The 16396-nt window shown below is 48.3% G+C and overlaps 1 protein-coding gene across 2 annotated transcripts; it reads right to left on the reverse strand.

Moving 5' to 3' along the window:
• Window positions 1-980: 980 nt before the first annotated feature.
• smarca4a (SWI/SNF related BAF chromatin remodeling complex subunit ATPase 4a) lies at window positions 981-16131 on the reverse strand. Of its 2 annotated transcripts, XM_080511796.1 has the most exons (34): window positions 16018-16131; window positions 13436-13700; window positions 13217-13349; window positions 12203-12661; window positions 11894-11992; window positions 11542-11797; window positions 9765-9891; window positions 9493-9666; window positions 9226-9399; window positions 8929-9096; window positions 8798-8848; window positions 8582-8712; window positions 8282-8345; window positions 8091-8203; window positions 7833-7980; window positions 7589-7752; window positions 7445-7511; window positions 7237-7347; window positions 6907-7149; window positions 6714-6827; window positions 6310-6417; window positions 6138-6224; window positions 6008-6054; window positions 5747-5913; window positions 5452-5615; window positions 5109-5375; window positions 4570-4647; window positions 3991-4209; window positions 3646-3905; window positions 3458-3566; window positions 3242-3343; window positions 2561-2693; window positions 1802-1941; window positions 981-1672 (listed from the first exon to the last, which is right to left on the reverse strand). In XM_080511796.1, exons 2-34 carry the CDS (start codon window positions 13655-13657, stop codon window positions 1640-1642), a joined length of 4932 nt encoding a protein of 1643 aa, XP_080367922.1. In that variant the 5' UTR covers window positions 13658-13700; window positions 16018-16131; the 3' UTR covers window positions 981-1639. The 2 variants fall into 2 exon arrangements, with proteins under 2 accessions (XP_080367922.1, XP_080367921.1); XM_080511795.1 differs by having other exon boundaries at window positions 8091-8345.
• Window positions 16132-16396: the final 265 nt, after the last annotated feature.

The following is a 16396-nucleotide window of genomic DNA, read 5'->3' on the forward strand; positions in this document are numbered from 1 at the left end:
GGCATGTCGGGAACTCTGTGACGTTACTCTCAGCAGCTCCCCAGCGATGACGGGCGCCATATTTGTTTTGGGGGAAACAATTCGTCATGGTTTATCGAGCTCTTGGGATAAATGACATTATTTTATATTTATCAGCATGCTTAAGAGTTTTTGTGTATATGGGTGTTTAGTTAATGCTACTAGGAATTGGGCGTGAAGTTTTTCCGTCGTTCTAAAGCAGCCGGAAATTGGCCGTCTTTTATCAGCCACCCGGAAATAAGGGAGTTATATGTCACAGCAAAAATGGTTCTCCTTAGTGTTGCCACATTTACGTGTTTAAAACACATTTAATTCATTTGCGTTCATTTAATGCATCTGAAAAAAACCAAAACTTGAATGGTTGAAGTTATTTATGATTCTACTTGTTTTAAACAAAAGGTAGAAATCAGCTTAGCCTTTAACAGAACAGCAGCCGCTATTGTGATGAGACGCTTTCCCTCAGCTGATTCTCCAGGACCTTTACATGTAGATTATATTATATTATATTATATTGTCATGGCAGATTTTGTCACAATTGTCTGGTTCTCAAACGTTCTTTCTTTTAATTTTAATCAATCTTTTCCAATGCCTTTTTTTAACTCCCATTCTAGTATTTTGTGTTCTGTTTGCTATATAAATGTTTGAGTATTGGGTTTCGACCACAAAATTGTCATCAATCATTTGGTGATGGCTTATTTCTGAAAAGGAGTATCTATTGATACATTCAAGTTCCACTAAGAATGTGAAAAGTAGCATTTCACAGGTTGCAAAGGTTAATTTCTACATGTTCACAGCATACATATAAAAGTCTCTACTTCAGTCTCACATCCAGGTCAATACTCTTGAGGTGATGTGTTAAATAAATCTTTCTGTAATAGAGGGTTTGGTTTGTGACTGAGGCATGAAACTCATGCCACTGCGCCCTCTGGCGTTCAACAAGCACGGGAGCAGCCGTTTTCATTATGAGATGCCTTTATTGTACTTTTTGGAATCCAGTGACACCGACACGAGGAAATGGTCCGACCCCCCTCCCCGACGCCCTGAGAGGGAGGGGCTGCAGGGTGGGATGCACCGCGATCCCGCTTTGTAGTCTTAAATTAAAACACAAGAGTAGCCAAGACACATCCAGGAGAGATTTCCACAGACACGCACGACATGCATTCAAAAAAACAAAAACAAAAAAACTTCGAGCAAGGTGGTGACTCCTGGTTCACATGTACGCTTTGAGAAAATGAATACCACTTTTCTTTTTAAAAAAACAAACAAACAGACAGACAGCTGATTTGATGGCCCACGATCAGTCGATAAGTTGAGACTCTGTCAAGTTTCCATTTACAGGAGAAAACAAAGGAAGGCAAAGAGACACACTACTATTCATACTGGGAAAATGCTTTAAATATGGAAGTGAAAGCTTCGTCGTGTTTGCATTATTTCAATTTCTTTTTTTGTAATTAATGGAATACTTTAATGAGAGTACAATAGTCTCACTAAAAAAATCAGCTCATCTAGGTAAAACTAGGCCGTCGCTCTGGCTGCCTCCCTGCTGTATCTAAGTAAAATATATAAAGTCCAGTCGAGGGCTCAGCGGGCCGTTGGTCCAGTCTGAAGTGGGGGAGGGGCTTCAGTCGTCCTCGCTGCCACTGGCCGAGCGCTCCTGACAAGAAAAGTAAAACACAATTTAGCCGCGGCCCGCCATGCCGACTCCAAAATGATGCGTTTTTAAATTGAAACACTGCGGTATGCCGAGCTCAGAGCTCGGGGCCGTGTGCTGGTCTCCCCTCACCTCCTCCTGCTCCTCCTCGCTGTCGTCGTCGCTCACCACCGGTTTGGCCCGGGCGCCGCGGCCCCTCCGCCGCTGCCCCTTCCCTCCGCGCTCGCTCTTCTCCTTCCGGCTCAGCTTGATCTTCACCTTCACCGAGCGCGCTGGCGGGACGGAGCGACTCGGCGTCAAACACTCAAACTTTACTCAGGTACAAGGATTGATGCTGGTGTCAAATGGCAATCACACCTAAGTAGGAATCGTTTCTGGATATTTCATAAGTCCACATGCTTTTGTCTGTTTTCGACATGTTATTCGATTCTGAAAAGATAACGTTAAGATTTGAATGCATTTTACTGTTTTATAAATTTGATGTCCGATTTATCATGATTAAACTAATCTCTGACTTGTTATCAGGAGTCTCATGCTTTGACGATGGATCAAATGCACAGACGTGCAGCTTGAGTTTTACTGGGAGGAAGTTGTTGCTCAAGGGCATTTCAATAGACAGAAAATGGCAGAGAGGGAATCAAACCACCAACCTTGGAATACCAAGCCAACTGAGCCACTTCATGGACACCACATCAGTGTGGATTAGTAGTGACGCTGATCATAGTTAGACTTGTATGTTGTGCGGAAGAAACCCTTTTCTTTTTTTAAAAGATGAAAAAGCTCTGAATTCTTCCTAAAAACGACTTAACTGTCATTGATGTAATTTGTAGAAACCCATTTAATTGCTCAGTGTGTTTCAGTTCCCGGTGCACACACGCTTCTCTCACTCACATTCAGACTCGGAGCCTTCGTCCACCTCCTCCTCCTCTTCCTCGCTCTCCTCGCCCTCGCTCTCGTCGTCCTTCTCGATCTTCTGCCGCACGCTGGTGAAGACGGACTGCAGCACGATGGAGTCCTCGTAGATCTGAGAAGCAAAAGCAGGTTGAAGAATTGTGCTTTGTCGTGTTGCAGCACGCAGAGGCTCGGTCTAAAATATTTTAGAAAACCGCATTTACACTGGATCTCTTAAAGTTGAGTGGGATCACTTCACTCTAACTTCTGTCTCAGGCTTCAGTATAAAACTGATCTGAGAATTTAACTGCAACTGCCAAAAAAAAAATAAAAAATCTGATTGTTATTTTGGTTAAAATTGTGAAACAAGGGAAACCAAAAGATAAAACCAGGTGTTTCACTGTCAAACGTTCCCATTTAATCTTTTTGACTTTGAAAGCAGATATCTTGTAGAATTTTGTTGCTATATACTGACACCTAGTGGCCACACATGGTCCGTACAGGTATATTGTTAATATACGAGTTCTGATGAGCCATACAACTAAAAAGAAGTGTGACTTATAGTCTGGACAATATGTATCTCCTCCTCCAGTACATTTTGGATGAATTGTGGATTTCCTGCATTTCCCTTTTCTCACGCCGCTCAACTTCAGCCTGTCAGAAGTCGGCTGCTCGTCTCACCAGAGAGCCCTCCAGGTTGAAGGTCTGGGCGTTCTGACACAGCAGCATCACGTCCTTCTCCAGGTCGTTCAGGCTGCGGTACTTATGGCTGCGGATCCTCTCCTGATGCCAGGGTGGAAAAAACAAAACAAAAAAAAGAAGGTTAAAATAAAGAAAAAAAATCAATCAATCCAGGTGGACTGACAGTGAAGAGTGCAGGTGAAGACCCCTCCTCACCTTGATCTTCCTGAAGTCCACGGGTTTGCGGATGAGCTCGTAGTACTCGGGCAGCTCCTTGCGTGACGGCAGCTGGATGAAGACTTCGCTGAGCTGTCGGCCGTTAGTGCTGAGGGAACGGAATCGGCGCAAGAGGCGTCAAGCGACGACGCGTCACCGGCAATTCTACTTCAAAGCGCTCTTCTTACCCGTCCTTGTATTTGATGACGGCGTCGACGATCTTCTTCATCTTCTTGGTGAGGGACGGCGGGTTGGGGGAGAGCTTCTCTGCGGGCGGGCGGCCGCGCTTCTTGGCCTTCTTCACGTCGTCGTCTTTGTCTCGCCCGCGGCCGCCGCTGGAGCTGGGCGTGGCCGGGCCGTCGTGGTCGCGGTCCCTCTTGCGCTTGCGGGTCGTCTTTTTGTGGCGCACTTCCTCCTCGATGTCCTCCAGATTGCCTTCTTCGATTGCCTGTGACGGGACACGAGTCGGTGAGAGCAACCCTCCTCACGGGAAGACGAACCGCCGTGTCGGCGGCGCCGTAGACTCCGCCCACCTTCAGCCACTGCTTCTCCGTGAGCGAGTCGCTGTAGTCCACCTCCTTCCGCTGGCGAGAACCTCGGCCAAACATCTTCTCCTCCTCCTCCTCGCAGGTCAGCCTCTCCACCTCGGCGTCGTCTTTTAAGATCCAGCCGGGCAGGTCGTCCTCCTCCATCAGACGCGGTTTCCTCTTCGGGTTGCGAGCATCCTCCCGGCGTCTGTCCAGGTCCATGCGCTAAGAGCGAGACGGGGACGCGAGGAACGGATGTGAAATCAGCGGGAGCAGAGGTGTGCAGCTTTCTGACCAGAATGCACGCTTTTACCAGTTTCCAAAGAGAATTACTTTCTTAAATCTTAACTTTCTTGCTATTTTCATGGTAGTTTAAGCCATTTCAGCTAAATTAGCTATTTATTTATTTTTAAGTTACGTTAGCCAGTGAAGATTTTTTTTTTTTACTTAGGGAAAAAGTTCTTTGGAAATATAGTTTGGCGTGCACAATATGGTTATGCTTTTAATTCAATCAGTCAATCTGATGACAAGTGTTTGTATTTATGTTAAATCATACCAAACGTATTAATACTGTATCTCACTAACCATGAACTGTTCAAACTCCTCTTCGCTCCGGGCGATCATCTGATTGACAGTCTCGTCGTCAGGCACCTCGTCTTCCTCCTACAGGAGAACGAGACGGGCTGAATTAGACGAGGTTGATGAGGATCAATGTGGCACCTCAGAGCCAAGTCTCTGATCTAACCATGGCTCTCAAAAAAAAAAAAAAAGCCACATAGTTCAGTGAATGTTACAGTGAGCCTGATACTGGCATTGTAAAATCGCAATTCCTGCTGCAAAATGTCAAGTGGGAGTAAATAAGAGGTAAATGAAGAGTTTTCATGTTAGTGTGAAAGGTAAAGTCTATTAACCATTAAAGGTTTGTGCAGAAGAAGAAAGACAAAAGGGAGGAAAAGGAGAAGTCTGGATTGATGAAAGCTCACAAATCCTGAGAATAGAGCGATATAAGGAAAAGAGATAGAGGGGGGGCAAAGGTGGAAGAAGAGAAAAAGAAAAGAAGTGATTGAAGAGGTGTGGCAGCGCACAAACGGATGTGGGAGGGTGGAGGTTCAAACCGCACCCACCCACGCCCCCCTAGTGCGGCAGCCTCCTCGAGCCCCGACCTCGTCCTGTTCCTCGTGCTCCAGAATGGCCTGTAAGAAGGCGCGGCGCTCAAAGCCTGAGGACTTCTGGTCGAACATGCCAGCCTGGATGACTTTCTGGTCCACGTTCAGCTTGTACTTGGCCGCCGCCAGGATCTTCTCCTCCACGCTGTTGACGGTGCACAGGCGCAGGACGCGCACCTCGTTCTGCTGCCCGATGCGGTGGGCTCGGTCCTGGGCCTGCAGGTCCTGCGGGGGGGCAAGGGGCACAGGGGTCAGCTCAGGTGGCGGCGGAGCGAGAAGCGGCAGCGTGCGGGAGGAGAACCTGATGAGGGTTCCAGTCGCTGTCGAAGATGATGACGGTGTCGGCAGACTGCAGGTTGAGGCCCAGACCGCCGGCTCGCGTACTGAGCAGGAACACAAAGTACTCCGAGGCCGGGTCGTTGAAGGTTTTCAGCAGCATGCCGCGGTCCTCCGCTTTGGTGGTTCCTGTTGGGAGAAAACGGTGTTTAGGCACTTGAAAGTCGGACTTAAGTGTGATTTCTGCCCTCAATATTTCGATTGCAAGTCATGATGGGACCCATGGCGGAGATAATGAAAGCTTGCAGGAGGAACCTCACCGTCCAGACGCAGGTATTTGAAGTTGCGGTAGGCGAAGTAATCCTCCATGATGGTCATGAGCGAGGTCATTTGGCAGAAGAGCAGCACTTTGTGGCCGGTGGCCCTCAGCTTGGGCAGGATGCGGTCCAGCAGTTCAAACTTCCCCGAGGCGCGGTACAGCTCGGCGCTGCGGGGTTACAAGGGAGAACTTGAGAAGAAGACGACGACGACAACCACGGACGGAACATTGCGGTCACAAAAAAATCAAGGTTCCCGCTCACCCAGTCACGATTCCGCCGGAGTAACCCAGATGCTCCGAGAAAGACTCCTGCAAAGCAAACGTGGCATTGATACGTTTCATTTTGACGTTACGTTGTACATGAAAGAAGGCAGAGGATTTGTTTCAAGTACCTCGATGTGCTGGAACATGTAGGGGTGGTTACAAATCTTCCTCAGCTGCATGATGGTGTTCATGAGGGTCTTGGTGCCTCCTTTACCCTGGAGAGTTTCCAAAGAAGAAAACATGATGAGAAACCGCATCGCTTCGCCGCCGTGCTACTTTCACGCAGAGACGCGATGGTACCTTCTTATCTTTCTCTGATCCGTCGGTGAGCAGCACTCCCTTGGCCTGCATGTGTCTGTACAAAACCCTCTGCAGGGCCGACATGTCGCACTTTATCACGTACTCCACCTGTCGGACAGCGGCGAGGAGAAACCATCAAACTATTGGGATTACAATCATAACCATGTCCAACAATGAGGATGAGTCTGGGGGTTCCACATGTTGCACCCAAGAATGGATTCTAACTTGTTATTGCAATCGGCAAATAAAACTGTAAACAGACAGTTTTTTTTTATTTTTAATACATTTATGCTTCTTTCTACTCAGTTTAGATCACAAATAAGTGGGTTTTATGCTTTTGGAGTATTAGTGCCTCTCTGTTGTATTAATATTGTAAATAAACTTAAAGGTGAAGGCGTCCTGACCTTCTCTGGCAGCTGAGCCTCCACTTCCTTCTTGAGTCGGCGCAGCAGGAAAGGTCGAAGCACTTTGTGTAAACGCCGGATGATCAGGATGGTCTCTTCTTCATTCAGGTCCACCTTGTAAATCAAAGACGGACGAAAACTTAGTGGAACTCCCTCTTGAGGACGCTGCAGGGTTCATGACTACTCGACCCACCTTCTCTCCGGTCATGGCGAAGGGGGCGTTGAACCACTGCTCGAAGGTGCTGCAGCTCTTGAAGATGGTGGGCAGCAGGAAGTTGAGCAGGGCCCAGAGCTCGGGCAGCTTGTTCTGCAGCGGCGTGCCCGTGAGCAGCACGCGCCGGGGCGCCAAGTAGTGTGTGTTCAGGACCTGAGTGAGCTTACAGTGGTGGTTCTTCATACGGTGACCTTCGTCCACGATCATGTACTTCCAACGGAGCTGCGGGAGGAAGACGGCAGGTGCAGAGTGAGCTTCTGGTGACGGGGATGAGATTTACTGGCCGCCGTTGCCGCGGCGAGTTCTCACCTTGGCCAACACCTGCTTGTCTTTGATGATGTACTCGTACGTGGTGAGCAGCACGTTGAACTTGCCGCTGCGCAGGATGGGGACGAAGGCGCGTCGAGCAGCTGGAGAGCCCTGAGAGAGAGCAGAAACACTTCCATTAGACCCGACTTGCTGATCATCTTCTCGTGAAGGAAACTGCTGCTTGAAGCGGGATAATCAGAGCACTGACCTTGTAGGAGATCTTCACCACGGACGGTGCCCACTTATCAAACTCATACACCCAGTTCGATAAAGTTCTAAAAGACGGAGGACACTCCTGTAAGTTTTCTGCGCGGGCTTGTTTTGAAGGGAAGAGGGTTTGTTTCGCACTTACGAGAGAGGTACGATGATGAGGAAGGGCCCGTTGAGGCGCTTGTACTCCATGAGGTAAGTGATCAGAGCGATGGTCTGGATGGTTTTACCCAGACCCATCTCATCGGCCAGGATGCCGTTCAAGTTGTTGTTGTAAAGTGACACCAGCCACTCCAGACCTTTCACCTGAGGAGGAAACGGCTCCAGTTAGCCACCAAGTTATTTCGCCGGCTAGCCTCGTGCTGGTGGTGTCCCCCCCGGCTTACCTGGTATTGCTTGAGTTGCCCGTTGATCAGCAGTGAGGACTGTTTGTCCACCTTCTCGGTGACGGCGTGGGCCACGGCGTAGTAGGACTGCAGGCCGCGGTTGAAGGCGGCGTTGCCGTACTCGTCGTCCACGTCCTGCTTGGCGTGTCTGAGAAAAAACAAATTTTTTTTTAACGGTGAAAGAAGAAGAAGAAAAAAACCCAGCAAGAATAAAATAATAGAGCGCAGACAACAGAGGAGAGGACAGCGTCGTCTTACTCGATGATGTGCAGGACGTCCACTTCGGACACCTCTTCGCTGTCGGGGTCGGGGATCTTCTTCTTCTCTTCAGATGCAGAAGACGAAGGCTGAGGGTGCTCCTCCTCTTCCTCCTGGCGGAAAAAGGACGAGAGGTGACAAACTCCCCGAGAGGTGGGAGGACAAGATTTGGCCGGGAGTCCGTTTTCTACCTCCTCTTCCTCCTCTTCGTCTGAGCCGCTGTCTTCGCTGTCTGAACGCGGCGCCACCTCGTACCTGCAGAGAAAAGATGACATCTATTATGTTTATCATTCTGGGTACGGGTCTGAGTGTCTTCCAAGAAAACTCAAAGTTTGTTGATCAAAAATGATCTATAAAACAACAACAAAAGAATAAATATGCATTTAAAATCTTCCAGCAACAGCAGCAGCAGCAGCAGCAGAGGTTAGAGCAAAGTGAATCAGACTGAAAGCCTGGAGGAGGCAGGATCCCACACTGTGCCTCACACCCACCCGGGGTTCATTTCCAGCCACGTCTCCAGCTGCCCGGCCTTCGGTGCGTCCATGCCCGTCAGGATCTTCCCGCTGTCCACGTGGATGACCTTAACCGGCAGGTCGCTCATCTGACTGGTCTCGTCTAAAGGCTTCGCACAACAAATCACACATCAGTATCGTGAAACCCGAGGTGACGCGTGACGGGAGGTCGGGCGTTAATTCGTCTTCTCTTACTTCTCCATCAGGTCCCAAAGCTGCAGATCCGCCTTCCACTGTTTCTGGCTTCTGGCGCAAAGGCAAAAAGCGGTCAGCAAGATGGACGGAGACGCGAGCTTGACAGACCGGTGCTCCAGACAAACGCCTACCTTCTTTTTCTTCTTCTTCTTCTTCTCTTTGAGGGCCTGTGCGGCCTTGTGAGCGCGCACCAGCTCGGTGAGGTTGGCCACGTACTCATCCGTCTGCTGCAGCAGGTACGCCAGGCGCTTGTCTTTCTTCTGGTCGATGAGTTTACGGTAACCTTCCTCATCTTCCGCCTGGAGGAGAGTCGCAGAGAAGCACAAAGGGAACTGTCAGTCTACAGAACACACACACACACACACACACACACACACACACACACACACGTGTGTCTTTGCGAGGTCTCGGGAGACCGCGGCCCTCACCATCAGCCTTCGCATTCGCTCCTTCTCAATGCGCTCATTCTCTTTCTTCTGCTCGCGCTCGGTGTTGGCGTGGTAGGTGGAGACGGCCTTGGTGGCCTTCTGGATCTTGGCTGTGATGGAGCGGTGGTACTCCTTGAAGTCCTTGGCGTGCTGCAGGATGCTGTTGAGGTATTCCTATGCGGGAAAACACAAAGACGTTACGGCGGTCTGCAACTTTGTGTAGACAAAAAAAAAAAAAAAAAACAGCGCTCTTCTGCCAGTTCCCACCTGGTGCTTCTGGCGACGTTTCCGCTCCTGTTCAATCTTCTGCTGCTTCTCTAGCTTCTCTGTGATGCGGGCTTCACGCAGCGACTGGCGTTTGCTGCGCTTGTAGGCTTTAGCGTTGAGGGCGGTTTCCAGAGCCGTGTCCCGGCGCATGCAGACCACAACCTCCTGACGGAGCTGCAGAGGGGTTGCACAGAGAAATGAGCCATTTCTCCAAGGCGATGGGTTAAATACGGAGGGAGAATTTAGTGGGACGCTAAGGGGATGCGGTGTACCTGTCTCTGGAAGTTGAGCAGCCGCAGGGCTTTGAGCTCGATGGTGGCTTTGGTGCGGAGGTCGCCTGCCAGCGAGCCCGGCAGGTTCTCCAGCTCCTGAATCCGGTGAGCGATACGAGCCTGTAGCCTGAACAAAGCACAACAAAACACGAGCATTTAGACACACCAGTATCCTCAACACGGAGAGACATTCTTTAACTGGACACGTTTTTCGGTGTATTTTTCAGTGCGAGGCTTTGCGATTTCTACAATGTGTAAAACACAGCACAGCTGATCATTACGATGAATCAATTTGGATTAAATTCTCGTCAAATCTATTTCTTATATACAGTTTCAGCTTGTTTGTGAGCTTCATAAAACACTGAAAACTCCATGTTTTATGCACATTATCCATGTTTTATTCTGCCTCAGTGGCAAGGTGCAAATATTACTATCCTAGGAACGCGTTTAATTTTAATATTCTTTTTCTTCCTACGCTTCCATACACAAAGCGCACATCAAAACCTGTGTTACCGATTTGGCTAACCGTTTCAGAAAATAATGGAGACTTCATTTAACTTTTAAAACATTGCTGTTTTTCCCCTCTATTCAGATGTGAAATTTTTTTTTTCCCGATCTTCTACCAATTTTAACCTGTGAGCCATTAAGTTTGATGAAGTTTTCCTTTGTTTTTGGAGTTTAGCATGGGAGTGGATGGAAGCTTCGAGAGTGGAGTGATGTTTCGTAGGAGAAGTTGTCGAGTGACACTTAAAAAAACAACAAAAAACATTTCTCACTCAATTGGATCATATTATACAACAAAACGTAGCTACAGGCCTTACGCTTCAAATAAGGGGCCACTCTTGTCTATAACAGGAACGGCTCTCTCTAAAAATGCATTTGTGTGGCAAACGCAACAGAAGATTATACAGACTGTTGACTTTATGTGCTAGAAAATGTATTTTGGTTCACTGGATATCAGGCAATGTTCCTTCGAAGATTCAATGGAAGAAAATAGTTCTTAGTTTTGTTTCCCTTGATTTCCTGACCTGGCGGCTGCATCATCAGGATTATATTTTTAAACACCATTCCTGACATATTCTGGACTTGAGATCTCCTCCATTATTAAAGCAGCATTGTCATCTAGAATTTTGTACATGGTACTGACTGTATAAATGGACCAATTTTTTATTTTATTTTTTTGTATGTTCTGTGTTATTTCATTCTGTATTAACCAAAATCAATAAATGTATATGGGGGGGGGGGGGGGGGGGGGGTGAATTTGTTCACATAAGTGCCAGATAGAGTGCCCATAGACTCCCACGTATTTTTGGTAGACACATTTTCTCGCTCAAACCAAAATGTTTAGGCATTTTAATTTTAATAATCGATTAATTGGTCGATTCTTTTTCGATCCTCCACATTTTCCAAAATAAAAATCCTTTATTGTTAAGACTTTCAAAAATGTATATTTTATAAACATTTAAAGTTGCCAGAGGTCACACCTGGGCCGACCCCCACGGGCCAGAGGCCAGAGTGTGAGGTCCCGACCAAGGCTGCTGGCAGCTTTAACTTCCTCTTGAATTTTCTAGTTGATGTTAAGGTCGCAGTGTGTGTGGCATTTGGTTTTTGTTTTTTCCCCCCGCAAGCTTTCTTTTTTGCCATCTCTCAGAGGACCCCGACTAGATCTATTTGCAAGACAAAAAATCAAAACGATTCCAGTTCAAAGCCCAAAAGCTCAGAATAGGACACCATTTAAATGTAGTGCTTTTCAGCAGAGAAGGATCTGAGGCCTCACCTGTACTCCCTCTCCTGGAGGATCTCCACTGGGTCCAGCCCACGGGGTTTCTGAATAGGGGTGATGCGGTTCTGCTTCTGGTGCAGCATCATGGGAGGAGGCTGCGCCGGCTGCCCTGGGGACTGAGTCTGTGGGGGCATCACTGGGGAGGCAGCCGGAGGCACGGATGGGGGCGCGGGAGAGGGTCTGCCAGTGGGCTGAGGCGGGATCAGCTTCTGGGGGGGGTTGGACGGGGCAGCAGCGTTCACCATGGGTCCTAATGGAGATGAGGGCAGCGGAGGTTACTTTCCTGCTTGGACACTGGCGTTAAAGTATTCGGTCAGACTGGAGTCAGCTCTGAACTCAGGTTCACCTTCAGGCCAGGACTTGGGGGGTCCATTGGTAGGTTGGCCTTGCATACCTGGGGGGACTCCTGCAGGTCCAGGAGGAGCCATATTGGGGCCAACCATACCTAAAAGAGAACAGTCACATATTAAATAAGCTAAATCTAGCTGATTTAACCTACTGTGGTTCACGAGAGTTCATTGTTATCACGTTTACCTGCTCAGTTTGGATTTACTTCACTTTTCAATGATACTCAAGTTTTAGACATGCCAGTTGATTGTTTTCATCTGGTTTTAGCTGTTGGGTCACCAATGAATCCAACACAGACTCCACTCACCATGTGGTCTATTGTAGTTTGCCTGAGCAGGTCCTGGCCCGGCGCCCGGCCCCCCCGCAGGCCCAGTGGCAGGGGGCATGTTAGGCATGGGTTGCTGCTGCATGCCCGGCATGGGGCGCTTCCCCTGCACGGCCATCTGCAGGTGCTCGGGCAGCGGCTGGCTGCGTGCGAGCATCTTATAGGCCATGATCTGAGCCCTGAGTTGGTGCAGCTGGTTCTGGTTGAAGGGGGTGGGTCCGCCCGCGCTGCTCGGACCACCTACGGCCCCGGGGGGTCCTCCTGGACCCTGAGGGCCGCCACGGTTGGGTTGGCCCAGGCCCTGATTTGGATCCCCGCCGCTCTCCATCGGGCCCGCTCCGGGGCCAGGCGGACCGCTGGGCATCATGGGACCGGAGGGGGGTCCGTTGGCCGGGACGGGGCTGGGTGCGTGCTCCGAGCCACCCAGAGGGGAGGGGTAGCCTGTGGAGGGAAGAGAGGTTCCATTAATACGCAGAAACTGATTCCACCACTGTTTTCATGCACGTGCCACTATTCATTCATCTCCCCAGAGCACCTTTATGTGGCTTCCCACGGCATCCTCGAAATAGGCTGGCTCAATGTGGGGGGGAAGAATTTCCTCAATGGATTAGTGAAGTATTAGTTTAGTTTATCTGTGTGCTCGAAGTGGCACGAAATCCGCGGTTGTGTCCTTTCAACCTCTTTTGCATACGGCCAGTTTATTTCTGTGAACGCAGCCATCTGTGTTGTTGTCTGAGAGGCGAATGGCCAAAACCACGCCCACATCAGTCAGAGACACGCCTCTTTCTGCTTCAAGAGCCGGTACACAGCAGGAGAAACCGGCTGGATAGCTTCTCTCACACACAGGCACACACACATCTGCTGCAACTTAATATCTGCTGCATGCTCACTCTGCATACCTCGAGCAGTCTAGCTGGTAAGAACCATCCATTAGAACCACTGTCGCATAAATTTACCAACGTTTAATACACCCGTAACAATAGCTGAAGTGTTCACCTTGGGAATGTTGGTCCATGGGGCTTGGAGGGGGTCCCATCCCACTGAGCCCGCCTGGTCTCATGCCCATACCTTTCATCTGGCCGTAGCGAGGATCGTCGGGCATTACTTTCTCGAGCATGGCGTCCATGGGCTGCAGAACACACCGGAACAATCAGTCAAAAGCATGAGAATGGAAGCATTGTTGAAAGAGAGGGAAGTTGGATGAGCTTTAACTACTTTGTGCATCTGATGCATGTTGTCCTGAGGGTATCCTGGAGGCCCCTGCTGAGGATGGGGATGTCCTGACCCGGGAGGTCCAGGGCTGGGGCCCATCATGCTGTGGGCCGAACCCGGCGAGGGACCCGGGCTCGGACCCATCATGCCTCCCGGAGATGGACCCGGGCCCGGGGAGGGACCGGGCCGAGGTGTCCCTCCCATCGGGGGGTCAGGAGTGGACATCTCTCAGAGGAAACTGGGGATGTGCGACAGCGGCAAAGAACCCCTGAAAAAGCAGATCACAGAGAGACTTTAGAATCCAACAGTGACCAGACTCACTCACACGTTTCTTTTGTTTTGTCAAAATTCAAAAAGTCTGACTTCAAATAAAGACTTTCAATTTTAATATCAGACACCAACTTAAAAACTGTCAATGCATCATTCTTTTTAAATATACATTCTCAAACTGACTCATGTTTTATCATTGTGTCACTTTGTCATTAACTGTCTTAATATTTCATTATGTACAGTGAGTGTCTTGAAATGCACCAAAAAAATACTACCAATCTTGATATTATTGTATAGCTTTATTAACTCTGTACCCCCTCATGTGTTTTATAAACAAACCTCTATATTCAGGATGGAGAAAGAAATAGCCTGACTTTGACCGATAAGTGGTGAGAGACGCGCAACATTTCAAAGAAATTGAGGATAATGTCCAACTCCAATATGGATAGCTTTGGAAATTCAGGCCCTATTTACACAACATATTCAAATGACAACGCAAAACTTTCATCGCGTGTATGTTTGTATGACAACGATGTTTTCAAAAACTGCTACCAGGGTGAGTATTAAAGCGCTCTGACTCAGTCTCCGTGCAACAACATAACAACAACGGGAGTCAATAATTCCCGGTCCATATTCTCCCAAGTCATGGAAGCTTCAAATTTGAAAGTCACCTGGAATACCAATCCATTGTTAATATTTTGAGTATTGTTATTTGTATGTGGTTTCATTACACAAACCAACAACAGCACCAACTAGTGGCCTTACAAGGTAAATACATCATTTTCAGCATCTCTGCCATTGTAGTGAAAACGCATAATTTTCAAAACAATGCTGTGTAAACTTGTCTGAAACAAAAAAGCAAAAACAATGCTTTTAATTTGAAAACGATGTCGTGTAAAAAGGGCTTGTGGTCTTTTCTAGTAAAGCTAACATTTCGTTAAGCATTGCAACCTTAATTTGACTGTCAAATCGAATCAGTAGCAATGTGCATTTTGAGTTAATGCTAAATACTACCCATTCAGACAAAGAGCAAATAGTTTTCGGAATTAAAAAAAAAAAGGCTTTACATCGTTTTAAAGCACTGTCACTGGAGTTGACAAAGAGAACAGACCCGAGTCTGCATGCTCTTGCAGAGCAAATCAAAAACCATGCGGATAATGTAACTTGGATCAGTGTGTTATGACTTGATATCTGCACTAAGATCCACAACCTACATATGCATACATCCATTTTGTACATCCACAGCACTGTCCAAGTCTGTCCCATCCGACACAAAGCAGGCAGCAGCCGCCTGATGACAGATCAGCAAGAGCTCAGTTTGACACATCCAGGTGGATTGTTTTCATCCCGCAGAGGGATTTCAATGTTTACAGCTCTGCTCGATCAAATGTCAAGAAGAGGTCAATTAATTCCTCAAGACCATAACCTCGGCTCCATGTGTTGCAATACAGTTTTTAATTAGTAAACAATATGCTATTAAGTATACTATTGTAGGACAGTGTCAAAATGTAATTTGCACGGTATTGACCATGATCAAAACACCACTGGAGCTGAGACCAGAATCAACCTAACACAGACCTCCTAATACAAGAGATGGGCGTATTAAAGGTAACAAACAAAACGGATCATAGTAAGCGGTTCTGCCTCATCAGTTGTTGCAGTGTTTACATTTTGAAGCCAGGAAAACACAGGTTAGCGATTATTAGCATTCGGATCCAACGCTACCCAGGCCTGGCCGGTATCGACTTTAAAACATATATAAAATAGGTCGGTTAAATTCCCCGAAACGATGAGTGTGTCGCAACATCATGTGCGACGATCGCGTGGGTTAACGGAGTGTTAAAAGGCGGCTACAAACAAAGAAAACAAGCCGGGTCCGGGCTGTAAACACATGAACTAAAAACAACAAAATAAGCTGTTCGCGGACGGCGACTAGCATGCTAACGAGCTAACAGTGTTAGCCTAGCCGGCCACGCTCTCCCGGGCCGGTTGGGCAGAAAAAATCTCCCGGTTTGGTGGATTCTGAGAACTTTTGGGGCCACATGTGAAAGGTTAGAGCATCGCCGGTGTTGATTGATCCAACGCGCCTCCCGTACGCCGGGCTCAAACCTCCGCTCTCACCACATTTCCAAAAACAAATTTCATTCATTGCAGCGGCGCCGCGCCACAGCAGCGCTCTGTAATGTCGGTCTCGTCTCTTCTCCTTCCAACAGGCGGAAAAAAACCCCTCAAAACCTCTGATAAAAGCTCACGCAAGCGGCTCGGAACACCCGCAAACTGTCTCCTACCGGCGGCGGCGATCGCCGCGGACTTACACGAGTGGCGAAAGTTGATGTTTGGAGGCTCGCCGGTCGCCGCGTCTCTCGGTTTTCCTCCTTTAGCCAGAAACAAAGAGCGATCGTGCCAGTCGGTTTTTTTCCTTCACCCCCCCTCCCCTCTCCTCTCCTCTCCTCTCCTCTCTCCGTAGGCCTGTGCGGCTCTGCAGCGCCCCCCCACACACACACACACACACCCTCCCCCTCACACTGCTGCGTTCAACAGCAGCCCGGAAACCGCACAGTTGCCCATTCTGCTTAATCTAAGCGACTTTTAGCCGGTTTTTCGGGAAAAAATTAGTCCGTATTTGTGGTTATTTCACTTGTTTGTATCACATATTTGTTTATTTTAGCTTTTACGTACACACATTTTGGATAT

Source organism: Blennius ocellaris, assembly GCF_963422515.1.
Source record: "Blennius ocellaris genome assembly, chromosome: 16".
NCBI classification, from domain to species: Eukaryota; Metazoa; Chordata; class Actinopteri; order Blenniiformes; family Blenniidae; genus Blennius; species Blennius ocellaris.

Excerpts from the sequence above, each read along its gene's own strand:
- smarca4a (XM_080511795.1), bottom strand. The coding sequence starts at position 13,657 with ATGTCCACTCCTGACCCCCCGATGGGAGGGACACCTCGGCCCGGTCCC. Across the intron at positions 9,097-9,225 it reads AGCGAATGCGAAGGCTGATG|GCGGAAGATGAGGAAGGTTA; the intron begins GTGAGGGCCGCG and ends ACTCTCCTCCAG. Across the intron at positions 8,849-8,928 it reads AGAAGAAGAAGAAAAAGAAG|AAGCCAGAAACAGTGGAAGG; the intron begins GTAGGCGTTTGT and ends CCTTTGCGCCAG.